The sequence below is a fragment of the Alexandromys fortis genome, unplaced genomic scaffold, assembly GCF_014885135.2.
Source record: "Alexandromys fortis isolate MF-2015 unplaced genomic scaffold, M_Fortis_MF-2015_v1.1 scaffold_1, whole genome shotgun sequence".
In the NCBI taxonomy this organism is placed as follows: domain Eukaryota; kingdom Metazoa; phylum Chordata; class Mammalia; order Rodentia; family Cricetidae; genus Alexandromys; species Alexandromys fortis.
In genome coordinates, this window is record NW_026067927.1 from 16,345,762 (window position 1) to 16,362,279 (window position 16,518).

The following is a 16,518-nucleotide window of genomic DNA, read 5'->3' on the forward strand; positions in this document are numbered from 1 at the left end:
CCCTCTCTCTCTCTCTCTCTCTCTCTCTCTCTCTCTCTCACACACACACACACACAAATAAACCATTAATAGTTTTTTTCGTGTTTCTTTCTTGTCAGGTACACTGTATATGAGAAATGCTTTTAAAAACAAAACAAAACAAAACACAAACAATCCAATGCTAGGCAAAAATGCTCACTAAATATGAGTGTGTTTATGATTAATTATTTCTGTCCGAAGATAAAGCTCCTTTCCTAAAGTGACACTTTACATCCTCAGACAAACAAAAGAAAAATGTGGCAGCGTGGAAAGGGTCATCTAAACCACCGCCTCCTCTTGTTCTGACATGGATGCTTCCCCAAGTTAGCAGGGTTCTTTCTGCTCCAATCCCTGCCGTCAAACAGATTTGGGGAAGTTTTCTGAGCTTCCTCTGGCTGCGCTGCAGGTGTACAGAGATCAGAGAGGAACTACCAAACTAGTGTAGATTTCCAGTTCCTGCCGGCTTAGGGAGAGGAATAACCCGCACAACCAGGTTCTCTCTTCTTTACTTCCACCACAGTAACTCAGGCTCTCCTGTCAGAAGAATTTCAACTTCACACAGCATAGGAATTCAATAAATATTCAGGGAATGGGAAGTAGATAAAACAGACTGAAGTTCCACTTTTCAGTTCCTACGTGACCCAAACGCCCTTTAAGGACCTCAGCAGGGGGGGGGGGGAACACCAAAGGAAGAACTTGAAGGACTTCCAGCTCTTCCAGCTCAAAGAGAGATAGCTAAAAGATAAGAGCTTAAAAAAAAAACAAAACAGAAAACGCAAGTTGGGCAGTGGTGGCGCACACCTTTAAACCCAGCACCTTGGAGGCAGAGGCAGGAGGATCTCTGTGAGTTCAAGGCCAGCCTGGTCTACAAGAGCTAGTTCTGGGACAGGTTCCAAAGCTGCAGAGAAACCCTGTCTTGAAAAACCAAAAAAAAAAAAAAACCCAGAAAATGCAAAAACAAAACAAAGAAAAAGGGGCAAAATAATTGGCAAAGAGGAGCTGGAGAGATGATTCAGCAGATGAAAACAATTGCTGCTCTTCCAGAGGACTGGCATTGGGGTTCCAACACCCCCCCTTCTCTCTCTCTCTCTCTCTCTCTCTCTCTCTCTCTCTCTCTCTCTCTCTATCTCTCTCTTTCTCTCTCTCTCTCTCACACACACACACACACACACACGTAGTTACATATAAGTATTTTGTTTTTTGTTTTGTTTTGGTGTTGGTTTTTTCAAGACAGGGTTTCTTTGTGTAACAACCCTGGCTGTCCTGGAACTCATTCTGTAGACCAGGCTAACCTTGAACTCACAGAACTCTGCCTGCCTCTGCCTCCAAGTGCGGAGATTAAAGGCGGGCACCCCAGTACCCAGCTTTTTGTTTAATGGGTTCTCGTTAATCCAGGCTGGCTTCGAGTATTGTTAGCTAGCGATGACCTTGAACTCCTGATACTTCTGCTTCCACATCTCCAGTGCTAGGATTAGAGGCATGCACTACCACGTCTATTTTATTCTAAGATAATATTCTTATAATAATTGCAACAGTAACATAAGGTGTTTTTCTTCCTTTTGACCACCAGTCCAGTTCTACCTTCCTCTGCAGAAACACTACTTTCTATCCTACTGTTTCTTTGTAACCACGCATAAATAACTACAGTGTATCTTTTAACATTATATACATATTACACTGTGCATTCCTGCTATTTTTCTCACTTCACAAAATGTTTGAAAAGGTTTTGTTTGTTTTGGGACTAGGTAGCCCAGGCTGACCGGAATTTGCTGCAATCCTACTGCTTCAGCCTCCCAAGTGTTGAGATTATAGGCCACCAGGCTTGGTTGGTTTTATCAGTTCTTTCTACATCTTCCACTAGGTTAGTAGTGAACTTAAAAGTAGTTTTTAAAAGGAAAGAAAAGAAAAAGTCAGACAGCTAGTGACTGGTACCTATTATATGGCTGACTTTTTCTTTTCTTTTCTCTTGTAGACCAGGCTGGCATTGAACTCACAGAGATCCACCTGCCTCTGCCTCCCAAGTGCTGGGATTAAAGGCATGGGCCACCACCGCCAGATTCAATTTGTTTTTGTTTGTTTGTTTGTTTTTGTTTTTGTTTTTTTTTATTTTTCAAGACAGGGTTTCTCTGTAGTTTTGGAGTCTGTCCTGTAACTAGCTCTTGTAGACCAGGCTGGTCGCGAACTCACAGAGATCCGCCTGCCTCTGCCTCCCGAGTGCTGGGATTAAAGGCCACCACCGCCTGGCTTTCAATTTGTTTTTATAAGGCTAGCATAACCATTTTTTCCCCAGTGTAGTTGTAATCTGAACACAAAATCAAACATAAGTCAAATGTGGTTGTGCATGCCTGTTGTGGTTTGAAAGAGGCTCCCTATAGGTTCAGATGTTTGGATCTTGGCCCTATTAAGGTAGGTTTAGGTTTAAGAGGTATGGCCTTGCTGGATGAAGTGTACCATTAGGGGCAAGCTTTGAGGTTCAAGGCCACAAGTGATTCCCAGTTCACTCACTTTGTTTTACAGTTCAAGATGTGAGCCCTCAGCTTCTGCTCCAGCTGCTATGAAGGCTGATGCTGCCATGTTTTCTCACCAGAATGGGCTCCTAACCCTCTGGAACGGCTCCTCTCAAATAGGCTCTTCTGTAAGTTGCCTTGGTCATGGTATTTCATAACCGCAATAGAAAAGCAATAAATGCACCTGTAATACCATAGCTTGGGCAACAGAGGCAGGAGGATTAAAAGTTCAAAGTCACCTTAAGCTATGTAATGAGTTTAAAACCAGCCCAGGCTACTTGTGACCTTGTCTCAAAAATCAAACAATCAAACACATAAACAAAAAAGCAACCTCCAATCAGCAGCCTCCCAAATTCTCAAATCAGCTTTTCATTTTTGTTTTCACTTAAGTCAATCAAACTTTTTTGTTCAAGTATGAACTGGAATTAAGGAGACAGCATTTCACATCAGAAAACAACTTGCTGGCTGGAGTGATGGCTCAGAGGTTAAGAACACTGGCTGCTCTTCCAGAGGTCCTGAGTTCAAATCTCAGCAACAACTTGGTAGCTCACAACCATCTACAGTGAGACCTGGTGTCCTCTTCTGGTGTGCAAGCCTGTACTGGCAGAACACTGTATACATAATAAATAAACAAACCTTGTAAGAAAACAATTTGCTTCCCGCTATTCTGAACCAAATACCGTTTTCTCATTCTCCACACTTATAGGTCTCCAGTACTTGCTTCCTCTTCCCCTAGGTCCTGCACTGGGTCCACTTGGGGCTATTTATAACTTTGTACGGCTTTTGACCCTTGAATAGGCCTGGGCCCAGCTCTCTCACCCTAACCCTACGATGACCCTTCCATCTTTCCACTCCAGTAAATTCTGGGACTTCTTAAACAGAGTTCCCCAAGGACTACCATTGTCTGGGTTTCTAGTTAAGGCTTGTGAAAACTTCTCTAGGGAATCCTGGCCTGGAGAAGGAGACAATCATTCCTCACTAAACCCATTCAGAGGGACGGGCATTCATATTACTACCAAAGGGGGCGCTGGACATGATGGGCAGACGGCCAGCTTCCTCCTCTTTAAGGTAGGCGGCGCTCCCTGGCCGGAGCGTGACGTCATCTCTCCGCGTCGGGGGCGGGATGCGCTTGACGCCATCTCCGGGCGCCCGGCTGGGGGGGCCGCTGGGTGTGGGGCGGCTCCGGGGCCGGGGATGGCGGCGTCCTCGGTGGCGGCGGCTCCCGGACGAGCGGGAGGAGTCCAGGGAGCTCCGTGAAATGGGCCGGTGAGTGTCTCCTGGAGTGGTGGCCGCGGGGCTGGCCTGCGGCCGAGCGGGCCTGGGTTCGGAGCTTCGGTGGAAAGGCCCCCTAGAAGCTCGTTGCTTTACGGGCCGAGGGCCCCCCAAACAGTGGGCAGAGAGAGCGAAAGAGGCCGTGCCTAGTCCTCTAGATATTGCTTTCCCGCCTGGCCCGGAAGGCGGCTTCAGGCCCTGATACCCCGGGGGTGTTGTCCCCCGGGCCAGGATGTCCGAGTTCTCAGGGCGGGAAGGGGCCCCCAAACAAGGAAGCGTAGCCAGCGGGGCCTGGCCTCAGCCCGATGTCCGACCCCCTACTCTCTAAACCTAAAATGCCCAGTTCTGGCCTTACCCTTGCCGGAACAAGGACTGCGGGATCAGCAAAAGCCATCACCACAGGTCTCTACCAGGCTGCCTCCCTTTTTGGGGGGCGCACCTCTTTCCTTCAGCGAATTTGGGTCTCCCTCGGTGTGCAGCCTCTTGATTCCAATCCAGGCATGAAGAGGAGCTGCGTTCCCGTCTGTATCGGCAGGTCTCTAGAACGTTTCCCTTGCCCCTTAGCTCAGTTGGGTTCACAAGTTGTATCCTTTCCCATGAAAAATTCTCCAAAGCTGCTCCATACACCCACACCCAGGTTTCAGATTCTGAAGTGTTTTGCCTTGTGCGAACCTGGTGCGCAGGCTTGGCTTTCTTCTTGGGGCTGGGGGGGGTGTTAGAATTTTTGCCTCTTTCCGTCCTTTCATTATCTTGTGTTTGCTAACTCCTTGATGACCTAGAGACAGGTTTTCTTGGCTATTTAGCTACAGAGAGAAAGCGTCGTTTTGGGACTTAAGGAGAAAGCTGGGTGCTTTCAGTTAAAAACTGTTGATGAAGAATAAATGGATGACTTATACCCAGTTTGTGATTTGTTAGTGGCATTAGCAATTTGTTTTTCCACATCTTCACCTTTTGTGTACTCTTGTGAGTTGGATCGAGGCTTGCAGTATTCTGTGTGACGTTGACAGAGCAGGCAGTAATTTCTCAGAACTAGTCAACACAGCTAACTCTGTGAAAACTTTGTTGGCCTGTTGTTGTTGTTGTTTGTTTATGTTGTTTTCCTTTGAGACAGGGTCTTATGGAACCCAGGCTGTCTTCTGACATCCTATATATTTGAATGTATGTGAGGATTGCCATGTTCAGTTTAGGGATCAAACTTGGGGCTTGATGCATGGTAGGCAGGCGCTTTACCAACTGAGCTGCATCTAGAACCTTGAAAGACCGTGTTCTTTAATTATTGATGTTTCTAGCCAGTGCAGATTCAGATATTGGTAGCTTAGTAATAGTTGTATTCCTCATTGTTAGCTACATAGGATCAAAGAGATACTTTGTTTCTTTCACATCTCAATCAGTAGTGTGAAGTTGTCACTTAGAAAAATCTTACACACACTCACAGAGGAACCCTTTTAATTTTATATAGAAAATCTGTTAATAGGGCTTTCACTTTGAGTAACACCCCCTTGACCTCTTTTTCTGCCCCAGAAACATAAATAATTGTTCCTTTTCCTCTTGTGCCACCTTTCTTATTTAAATAATCTCCACGTTTGCGTACTCATAGGCCTTTAGTAAAGGTGAAACTCCCTGCTTCTCATTGTTCACATGTAAACAGTTTTAAGTCTCCTGGTTTTATTTGTTCGTTTAAGCAAAAGTTGGATTGGAAATGAGTTTAACCACTGGGGAATAAAGAATACGATGATAGAAAACCTAATGAAATTGGACACGTGGGAATTTCTTCCCAAGGATATGTTACAAAAATTCAATTATAAGAGATCTTTCTTCTTGTTGTTTTGTTTTGTTTTAATTTGTGTGTAGAGGCCAAAGGCCAGCTTTCAGGAGTCAATTCTCTCCACAACGTGGGTCCCAAGGCTGGAATGAGGTCACCAGGCTCGGTATCAAGTGCGTTACCTGCTAGCCATCTCACTAGTCTGGGAACTTTTCTCCCTTCCGTTTCCTGGGCACTCTGGGTAAATGTGCTGTTACCTCTCAGGTTGGGAATGAAGTAAGAGCTCATGGACTTTGGGTTTTTTTTTTTTTTTTGTTTTTTTTTTTTTTTTTTTTTTTTTTTTTTTTTGGCAATTNTTTTTTTTTTTTTTTTTTTTTTTTTTTTTTTTTTTTTTTTTTTTTTTTTTTGGTGGCTTTGGAATTATCTTTCATGATTCTCCCAAGAGAGGCTGAGAGGTCAGCCTCCTGCTTACTGCATCCTTACTTCTGTCTTGTAGGCTTACAAGCCAGAGGAGGGGACACGTATTACAACTGCTCAGAAGTACCACCAGAAGCTCAGGTACAAGCCCTTTGGGTTCCTTGTTGGGGAATAAAAGCTAAAAAATTTGGCATGTGACAATGAAAAAGGAGAACAGAACTCATCTTGATTAGAAAAATTGTTAGTGAAGTTCATATGCATTGAGATGTTCATATGAAAAAGAAGCTTGCTTTCTGATTTTTTTTTTTTTTTGAGATAGGTTCTCATGTTGCCCAGACTAGGGCTGACCTCGAACTCCTGAACTCTTAACTCCATCACCCAAGTGCTGGGGTTATATGCATGTGCCATCACAGTGGCTCTAAATAGATGCTTTTTGACAGTGGATAAAATTATTATAAAAAGTGACAATAAGAGAAAGGGGAGAGGAAACTTTCTTCTGAATCATAGGCCTAAAAATAGTAAGTAAACATACATGAGAGGAGAAATAGGACCAGAATTTTCTGAAATAATACTCAGAGCAGACCTATAATGGATACGAAGCTACTGGCAAAAGAACAAAGGGGAAAGTAGAAGAGAAATTGAAAGTGATCAATACGAAGAAGTCTTAACCAGAGTAGGGAATGGGAAGTCTGTGAGAAGTCAAAGTTGACTTGTTGCTCTTTAGAGAGGGGGAGGAGAAACAAGCTGTAGAACAAGTGAAAATAGTCATTCTCTCATGGGGTCCAAGTCAGAATGTGAAGTTTCTTGGAAGAAGAAGAACAACAAAGATACTACAGTTCATAATATGTTTAGGGAACAAGGTTTTTGGTTTTGGTTTTGAATTTTTGGAGACAGAGTATCTGTGTGTAGCCCTGGTTGTCCTGGAACTCACTATGTAGACCAGGCTGGCCTTGAACTCAGAGATCTGCCTGCCTCTGACTTCCAAGTGCTGGGATTAAAGGTGTGCACCACCACCGTCTGACTGGAACAAGGTTTAATGATGATGATGATTAAAGAGAGACAAGTAAACCTCAGCATTTAGTGACATAGATTTAGCCAGTCTTGGGGTAGAAATGAGAGAAAGTGAGATCATAAGCCAAATTAAACTGGGGAAAGGAAGCCATATGTTCAGGGAAAGATGACACATTAGTCTTTGGTAAAAAAAAAAAAAGGAGAAATTTAGGAAAGAGTCAGCAACAACAACAACAAAAGATGTGCTGAAAGCCCCATTCCCGGGAGGAACCCGAGAGGATCTAAGGATCTCTTTAAAAGCATGACTAACTCAGAAGCTGGTAGTGAAGAGGTCATGGAACCCTCAGGTTATTTATGCATCTTTAATGTTCATTGTGCTTTGTGGTTTCCTGACTGGTTTTTCTTTTCTTAGCTTACAAGTGAAAAGATTCATGCCTCCTTTTCTCACTACTTTCCTTTGTTACAGCTTTCTCCTTGGGTGCAATTCTTGATATGTTGTTTGACTTGATTCCCTGGGTTACTTTTCTTTGCCTCTGGTTTGTTCCCTAGCAGATGTGGGCACCCCAGCCATCAGCAGAGAAAGGTACAGGGAAGCCACAGAGAAGTTCCTTCTGATGCCCCAAGGAGCAAGCAAACCCCATCCAGGTTCCAGGAACACCACAAAGCAATATGAAACCTGTTCATGAGAGGAGTCAGGAATGCCTTCCACCAAAGAAACGAGACCTCCCTGTGACCAGCGAGGATATGGGGAGAACTACGAGCTGCTCCACAAACCACACACCTTCCAGTGATGCCTCTGAATGGTCCCGAGGGGTCGTGGTGGCTGGGCAGAGCCAGACAGGAGCCAGAGTCAGCCTTGGGGGTGATGGAACTGAGGCCATCGCTGGTCTGACAGTAGATCAGTATGGCATGCTGTATAAGGTGGCTGTACCACCTGCAACCTTTTCACCAACTGGCCTCCCATCTGTTGTGAACATGAGCCCCTTGCCCCCCACGTTTAATGTAGCGTCTTCACTGATTCAACATCCAGGAATCCACTATCCCCCAGTCCACTATGCTCAGCTCCCATCCACCTCACTGCAGTTTATTGGGCCTCCTTATAGCCTTCCGTATGCTGTGCCACCTAAATTCCTGCCTAGTCCCCTCCTTTCTCCTTCTGCCAACATTGCTACTACTCACCTTCCACATTTTGTGCCATATGCCTCCCTCCTAGCAGAAGAAGCTACTCCTCCCCCCCAGGCTGCATCCCCAGCCCAGCCATTTAACAAATCCTCTTCTGCCACCTCCCCACCCGGCCAGTTGCCACATCACTCGAATACTCAACCACTGGATCTTGCTCCAGGCCGGATGCCCATTTATTATCAAATGTCTAGGCTACCTGCTGGATATACCTTGCATGAAACTCCAACAGCAGGTGCCAGCCCAGTTCTTACCCCTCAGGAGGGCCAGTCTGCTTTGGAAGCAGCTGCTGCCAATGGACAGAGACAGCGAGAGCGAAATGTAATAAGACGAGAAAGTGAAGCCCTTGATTCCACCAGCAGCAAGGGTGAAGGCCAAGGACTGGTGCCGGTGGTAGAATGCATGGTGGATGGACAGTTTTCAGGTTCTCAGACTCCACGAGTGGAGGTGGCGGCGCCAGCACACCGAGGGACCCCAGACACCGACCTTGAAGTCCAGCGGGTAGTTGGCACTTTAGCTTCTCAGGACTATCGTGTGGTGGCAGCTCAGAGGAAAGATGAACCCAGCCCTCTTAACCTATCCCATCATACCCTTGACCATCAGGGTGATGGACGAGGGTCAGCCAGGAATCCTACAGAACTGGTGGAGAAAAATCAGGCCCGTGTATTCTACTCTCAGTCCCATCAGGAACCAGTAAAACACAGACCTTTACCCAAAGCAGTGGTTGTAGCCAATGGCAACCTGGTGCCCACTGGAACTGACCCTAGCCTGCTGCCTGTGGGCTCGGAGATCCTGGTGGCATCGAGTCTGGACATGCAGGCCAGAGCCACCTTTCCAGACAAGGAGCCAACACCACCTCCCGTTACCTCCTCCCACTTGCCCTCCCATTTCATGAAAGGCGCCATCATTCAGCTGGCTACAGGGGAGCTGAAGCGGGTAGAGGACCTCCAAACCCAGGATTTTGTGCGCAGTGCCGAAGTGAGTGGGGGGCTGAAGATTGACTCTAGCACAGTCGTGGACATACAGGAGAGCCAGTGGCCTGGATTTGTTATGCTGCATTTTGTGGTTGGTGAACAGCAGAGCAAAGTGAGCATTGAGGTGCCCCCCGAGCACCCGTTTTTTGTATATGGCCAGGGTTGGTCCTCCTGCAGCCCTGGACGGACTGCACAACTCTTCTCTCTGCCCTGTCATCGGCTACAGGTGGGAGATGTCTGCATCTCTATCAGTTTACAGAGCTTGAACAGTAACTCAGTTTCTCAGGCCAGCTGTGCCCCCCCAGGCCAGTTGGGTACACCCCGAGAAAGACCTGAGAGGACAGTCTTGGGACCCAGAGACCTATGTGACAGCGAGGGGAAGATCCAACCTTCAGGAGAGGGTTCCCGGGTGGGAGAGCCCTCCCAGCCTGAGCCTGGTGCTCAGGCCTGCTGGCCAGCTCCAGGCTTCCAAAGATACAGCATGCAAGGGGAGGAGGCACGAGCTGCGCTGCTCCGTCCCTCTTTCATTCCGCAGGAGGTAAAGCTGTCCATCGAAGGGCGTTCCAATGCAGGAAAATGAATCTCTTTCCCAGCCCAGGACTGGGGCTTTAGCCCCAGAGGTGAGCTTCATCATGAGCAGCCAGAGGATTTGCACATGCCAAGCAGAGAATGGCTCTCTTGGCAGTGAGATTTGAGGGAAATAGGAGGCATAAAGACAGCCTCCCAAAGCAGGATCTGTTGCTCATTAATCACCCTGTGGCATCCTTGTAGGACAGCCCTAGGGGGTGTTGAGATGGGGAATAGCCAGGTTTGGAGCAAGAAAGGGTGGGAGTGCACATAGGATAAGAAACATTCCAAAATCAGGGCCTCCCTGTTAATTTTTGTTTTGTTTTGTTTTGTTTTTCCCTACTCCTTCCTGGCTCCTGCAAGGGAAAGTACAGGCTTTGGGAGCAGGTGGCAGAGGGAGCAAAGAAAGAGCCAAAAATGATCCACAGCTTATAGTAGCAGCAGTAAAACTGTTTTCTTTCCTTTTTTTCCTCCCCTCGCCCTTTTTGTGGTGGGTGGGCAGGAGGCCCAATGGTTGGAAATGAGAAGGTTCCCACCCAGAACTCTTCTTGGGAGAGACGTGCACTTTAAAAGGGTGATTTTGTTACAGATGTTTATGGCTGGGTTTGGGGTGGGGGAGCACCATGATCTTGTAGAACTCTGCTTGATCCTTTGCTTCTGCCTGTTCCCATCTCACCTCACCATTCCTCTATAAGGCTTTCTAGCTGTTTAGGGGCCAGAAGAGAGAAGAGAAATCCCTTCAGGCTGAGAATGAAGGACTTCCCTGCTGGGAAGCCAGTCAGGGGGCTTTGTGGAAAAGACTTGACTGCTAGCTGACTGGGCCTTAGGGAAGGCTTTTGAAAGGAGGCTAACCTGACAGAACTCCCACTCAACAAGTCAGGCCTGCTTGGGCGTTTCACTGAGTCTCTAGTAGTAACTTTGGAAAGACCTGGAGGACCTTATCCCCTAGGCACCTACACTCCTTCATTGTCTGTCTATGTTGTGCCTAAGTGCCTGCGCTGCCCCCACCCTTCTGCTGCCCTGACCTCTGCATGGTGTCTTCATCTGGGCCTCACTGTAGCTTCACTGCCTTTGTCCACTAAGACCTCTAGTTTTTGGTGTCTAAGGGTCTCCGGTTTCCCTATCAGCTGTAATTTTTATATTTAGAAATTCAAAATCATGTCCTCTTTCACTGGCAGCAATATAGTGGAGAAACAAAAAAGAAACCATGCCCTAGGCTGGGCATTTTCCATTTCAGTGGTTTTACTTGGCCCCCTCCCATCTCAATCCATTGCCTCTTAGCATTTTGGCATCTCCAGGCTATGCCCTTCCACCATCAGTTCTGAGAGTTTAGCAGATATTTCCTTGTGTACTGGTGGGTTCTTCTACAAAGAGTAGTTTCACTTTTCCCCTCTTTTTTCTTTCTTTTTTCTTTTTTGGTTTTTCGAGATAGGGTTTCTCTGTGTTAACAGTTCTGGCTCTCCTGGAATTCATTTTGTAGACCAGGCTGGCCTCAAACTCACCGAGATCCATCTGCTTCTGCCTCCAGAGTGCGGGGATTAAAGGCATGTGCCACTCCTGCCTGGCACAGAGTATTTTCTGTCTTGGTTGTATTTGCTGCCATCTTCCTTAAGCCCACATCTTACCTACAACTTGGAGTGTCAGCTTGGATGTAGGATTCCATTGGGTATTAAGATTTGCCCCCCCCCCCCAACACCGTCTTTCAGGTGGTTGAGTATTTGTGTGGATTTTTTTTTAAAAGGGAGTGTGTGGTTCTTTAGACTCTTGAAGGCAACTCAGGGTATTGTCCACCCAGCTCTCTAGTTAGACGTCTCCCTCCCAGAGTATGATTGTGGCATTTCCTTCGTAGATAGACATGAACTGGCCAGGCCTGTCCTGTCCAGGGGTCCCACACTTCTGAGGTATGAGCAAAACTTAAGGCAAGTCTTGTGATCTCTCGCTCTTTCACTTCCTCCCCAGCTGCCAAATGGGGATAAATAATCTTACCTACCTCCTAGGGGAGGGGAAGTTCTGAGAATGGAGTCATTCTTAGTGTTCAGGTGCTAAAGGTGGTTCTCTTCGGAACGGAGTGACAGAAGCTGGCTGGTGTACTACGAGCCCTAAATTCTGTCCCAGACCTTGAGAACAGATACCTGGTCAGCGAGCTTTTAGGGAAGCATCCCAAGGAAGCTGATTACCTGACAAGTACTTAGGTCTCAGAGTTTGTCAGAGTTAGACACCAACCTTGTGCTGCAGTGGAGATTGCAGCCTTTTTCCCTTCTCTTGCCCCCTTCTCTGATTGCTGCTTCTCTGGCTTATTTCCTACAGTGGGGGCCTGTGGGCTTGAGTCTTGAGGAATTCTCTCAAATAAGAGCTGTAGGAGAAGGCCTCCTCTCTGACTGTTTCATGAGCAACTCATTCCTAGGGATTATTGTATGCATGGATTTCTAGCAAGCCCCCTTCCTCCCAGGAAGGCTCACCATGAGAATTTAGTGACATGCACTGTAGATGCTCAAGAAATGTCTACCAGGGGTACCACTGAGCTTCTTCCCAGTGGGGCCAACATGCATCTGGCTGTAGTTGAGGTCAAATCACTCTGCTCTCTACTTAGACTAGCTGTAGCTCCCTAGCCTGATAATGCCCGCTGAATCCTGGAAAAGGACATTGTTGAGGGCTTTGACAAAGTGGGCACGGACTTTTCTGCTGTGGTTCTCTTCTGTCCCTGTCTGATAAAGTCATAACAGCAACTCCCTTAATATGGTGCCATGCATTTGAAATGTGCTTTTGCTGAGCTGTGGGTTACCTTTCCTGAAGTGTGCGCCCTAGAAAAGAATTCTTGTCAGAGCTGTGGCAGTACTTACCCTAAGTGTAAGAGACATAAGTGGTTTTTAGGGTGAGCATTTCAGTGATTAGCTGTCAGCTTTTGGGGACTGGGCAGTTGACAAAGATCAGCCCATTCCTAGTCAGTGATAGGACATTCCCAGAACTTGGAGAAAGTTTTGAAACAATAGGCCAATATGTATTTTGAAATACATAGGCCAGTTTAGAAGAAGGGGAACTTGGTAAAGGATGATTAGTAATCTAAGATTTAGATCATCCTTATTAAGACAGGATCAGAAAGGTCTTGAGCCCTCCGGTCTCAGTGCTTATACCCGAGGGAGGAGCCTGAGAAGAGCTAGACTGATTCTCCTTACACTTAGGGTCCCATTTGGTCCTAACACCATGGACTTTGCTCTGTGCTGCTTTTCCACCGCTATTGTATGCTCACTGTCTGCCTCTTGCCCAATTTAGCTCCTGTTCTTCATGTCTTTGGCCATGTAGATTAAGCTCAGGCATCCTGTCCACTCTTCCTTGTGTTCTGCCAGTGCGCGTAGCATTGCCATGTGGAATAGGGACGGTCTGCATGCTTTGGATGGGCTGGTCGGTCTGAAAGGATGTGGCTTCAGTGCTGGCGGAGCCCATTGGCTCCAAAAATGTGCCTGTCTTGAGAGAGAAACAGGTCCTACCAGAGCCTGCTTTTTCTCTCCTTTATGGTACTTTATAGCCTGTTTTAAAAACAAGAGGAACCACGTTAGGGCTTGAGCCAGGATCCTAGTGGCATTCTTGTCCCATTTTCTGGGGTTGAGGAAGAGTTTGAAGTGTGGCTGAAATAGCTCCTCCAGTTGGGATTAATTTTCTTTTTACCAGTAGGTATCATACACATTTTAAGAGAACAGGATGGTGGCATGATTTAAACCTGCATTGAGTAAGCATATTGAGTGGTTGGTCACACTGGCATGAGTTGAAGGTAGACATTGGGAAAGGCTCAGGCCTTTGGAGTAAAGATAACCAGATGAATTGAATTGGCTGTGGGAGATTAGGCCACAGTCCTAGAAGCAAACAAGACAGAGGCCAAGTTTTAGAGAGGTGTGTTGACCTCCTAGGATTAAGTTTACTAAACTACACTGAAGCTATAGTACTTTCTAGATCAGAAAAGTTGTACACTACAGTAGAAGAGCTGAATTCTACTATAGATGGATGTTGTTAGCCTTTGCGTGGAAGCCGTCACCTTCTAGCTTCCCCTGGACAGGTCTCCCACATTATGCAATAATAAAATAAGCATCTGGGTCTTTGCAGCTGTCAGTTGTTTTTCTCAACTCTAGGATCCATCTTTGGACCGAAAGCCTGGTCTGGGCCTAGGATGACACTGGCCTTGATGCTAGAGTTGTTTGCATTCTCTCCTAACCTGCAGACTATGCAGTTCTTGGAGCAGAGGGAGAGGTGGTATGGCTTGTCCTGTTGAGCTCCTCAGCAGGAAAATAGTAATAAATGCACTTTTCACATTAAAGGTTTCTTTATTAGTTCTCCTGTTAAGCCTAGGATCTTTCCCTAGTAGATTGCAAACTCAACAGTCCGTGTAATCCCAAAGCCATTCCACTGCAAACGCCTAGCAGTAAAGATGGCTCCAGACTGGGTTCCTGCCTGCAGTGTGTGTGACAGCAGCCCACGTGCCTTTACCTAATGTCAGACTTGCAAGAGTTTAGTCTGTCTTTATGTTAGGGGTCCTAGGTACTTGAGAGAGAGAGAGAGAACAGATAACACAGTGGTTTTATGCCCACCTCACCCCCTGCCAGGGACTTTATGTGTAGTTGTAAACTGAGGGTTGGTGAGCTGCTGGTATTGCTGAAGGCAGGGTGGACCCCTCATTTGCTTCATATGTGCACTCAGTGAATTGGATTGGGGAAGAGACTGGCCGTACTCATGGCTAACTTGAAGTATTAAAATACGGCTGTCCTCCACACACTTCCTCGACATACAGGATCCCTGTAGCCAAACAGTATATGTTCCAGCTGCAGAGAGCAGACTGCTCTCAGCTTGCACAGCACCTTAGGGGAGGGAAGAATATATGGATAGGTAATAGGGTGGAGACAGGATGGGAATTTTGTCATCCAGGTGGCTTTAGGGTCCTAAGGAGTAGAGAAGGATGGCACTGGGGAGGTCTGGATGGATCTGATTTGTGTAAGAGTTCCCTGTAGATAAATTACTGATCCCCCAACCACTATCCCCAGTATGTAATGGCTGAATTAATATGTAATCAACTGCATTGTATCTAAAGCCTTAGAACTAGTCAGGTGCTCCTCCCACCCAATACCATTTCTTACCCTCTAATCCTACATGATCTTTAACAAAGCATTAATAATTCGAAGGATAATCTCTATTTTGTTGTGCTTTTTTGTAACTGTTTTAAATAAATCAATTTGTACTGTATATTTGTACTTTTGTGAGATCCTTTTTGCTGTTTTACCATTTTAAGTCTCTGTACTTGGGTACACACAGATTGTATTTTTATTGTTAATGCTCTTCTTATGGATACCTGCATTTAACTTGTGGACTATGTAAACACAATATATATCAATATCTATATATCTATATATTAATCTATATAAACTACTAGCTTTTCCTTTTGGTGTTTGCGCCTTTTTCCTATCTCAGTGTGATGGTGGCCATTGGGGCAGGATCACTTGGAGTAAAGATGGTATGGTCATTTGGTAAACTTGGCAAATGGTGGGAACTACCTGATCCATGGTTCGTCCCCACTGGTGTGGATTTCAGAGTCTGGGAAATCTACCTGTAGACTAAGGTCAGCAGTAGGACTAATAGATGGCCTTTCTACCTGTCCTTTACTCTGGCATACTGCCACACATTGCTGAAATAACCCCAGTCATAGCCTCTGCTATGAAATGTTTACCACCAGTAAGTGATGAAACACTCAAGTACCTTTATTTACTTACTGTGTGCCGCAAAGGATCCTAAATGCATTATCCATCATCTGTTGCTATTATTACTACCATTTGGGACAGAGATCTGGCTCAAGTTACACAGTAATGGTACAGGGTTTTTTTTTTTAGTTCTAGGTCTTTTTTTTTTTTTGGTTTTTGAAGCAGGGTCTCTCTATAGAGCCCTGGCTATCCTGGGACTATGTAGACTAGGCTGGCCTCAAACTCTCTGTCTCTGACAGAAACACCTGTCTCTGCCTCCCAAGTGCTGGGATAAAAGGTGTGCATGACCACACCAGGCTTGTTCTGTGATTTTGGTTGGTTAGTCGTTTTTGCGATGGTGGGATTGAACCTGAGGCCTCCAGTGTGTTAGGCAAACAACGACTGAGCTGGAGTTTTGAACCCACAGATCTGTTCCTGAATTGTACTAATTCAGAATGTTGTGGAAATAATTGGATAAGTATTCCTTGGGACAGAATGCATCCAGTTACTTGAAATATTTCAAATAGGATTTTGGTATGCAACTCTGTGAAATGCATTTGGATCAATTAAGTATATAATTTCTTTTCAATGTAATTTTTTCTTCTCTTTCGAGACAGGGTTTCTTAGTGTACAGCCCTGGCTGCCAGACACTGGGTCTTGCAGACTAGGCTGGCCTCAAACTCAAGAGATCTGCCTGTCTCTACCTCCTGAGTGCCACCACCCCCTGGCTTCAATGTAATTCTTAAAAGTATTTTTCAGAGGTCAGTAGGACTTAACCCCTATTTTGTTGAAAGTCATTTGACACTTTTAAACAGCCTTAGACCTACAGAGGTGGGAGAGGAGTCCAAGTGTCTGTTACATTGGAAGAGGTCCACATTCCTGGCATAGTTATCTTTCTGGCAACAATTTAACTAGGGCACATCCTTCTGGACCGTGTGATCTATAAATACCCAGACTGTGCATAACCTTTGCTGCAGGCTAAGGGAACTTCTGCTTGTTTTTGCAGCAGCACTGAATCAGAAATTGAGCAGTGCTCTTCTCCAGTGCATGGCAGCCAGACTGCAAGAGTAGGCAGTTGTTTGCTCTGGTCTTCA

The 16,518-nt window shown here is 46.0% G+C and overlaps 1 protein-coding gene across 6 annotated transcripts; it reads left to right on the forward strand.

The window, feature by feature from the left end:
• The first annotated feature begins 3,655 nt into the window (after positions 1–3,655).
• Positions 3,656–15,131, forward strand: Atxn1l (ataxin 1 like). Of its 6 annotated transcripts, none has more exons than XM_050143495.1 (4): positions 3,678–3,791; positions 5,649–5,835; positions 6,056–6,117; positions 7,540–15,131. In XM_050143495.1, the coding sequence occupies exon 4, from the start codon at positions 7,657–7,659 to the stop codon at positions 9,718–9,720; it is 2,064 nt and encodes a 687-aa protein (XP_049999452.1). In that variant the 5' UTR covers positions 3,678–3,791; positions 5,649–5,835; positions 6,056–6,117; positions 7,540–7,656; the 3' UTR covers positions 9,721–15,131. The 6 variants fall into 6 exon arrangements, with proteins under 6 accessions (XP_049999451.1, XP_049999450.1, XP_049999452.1 ...); XM_050143496.1 differs by having other exon boundaries at positions 5,649–5,732; XM_050143494.1 differs by lacking the exon at positions 5,649–5,835 and having other exon boundaries at positions 3,656–3,791; positions 7,537–15,131.
• Positions 15,132–16,518: the final 1,387 nt, after the last annotated feature.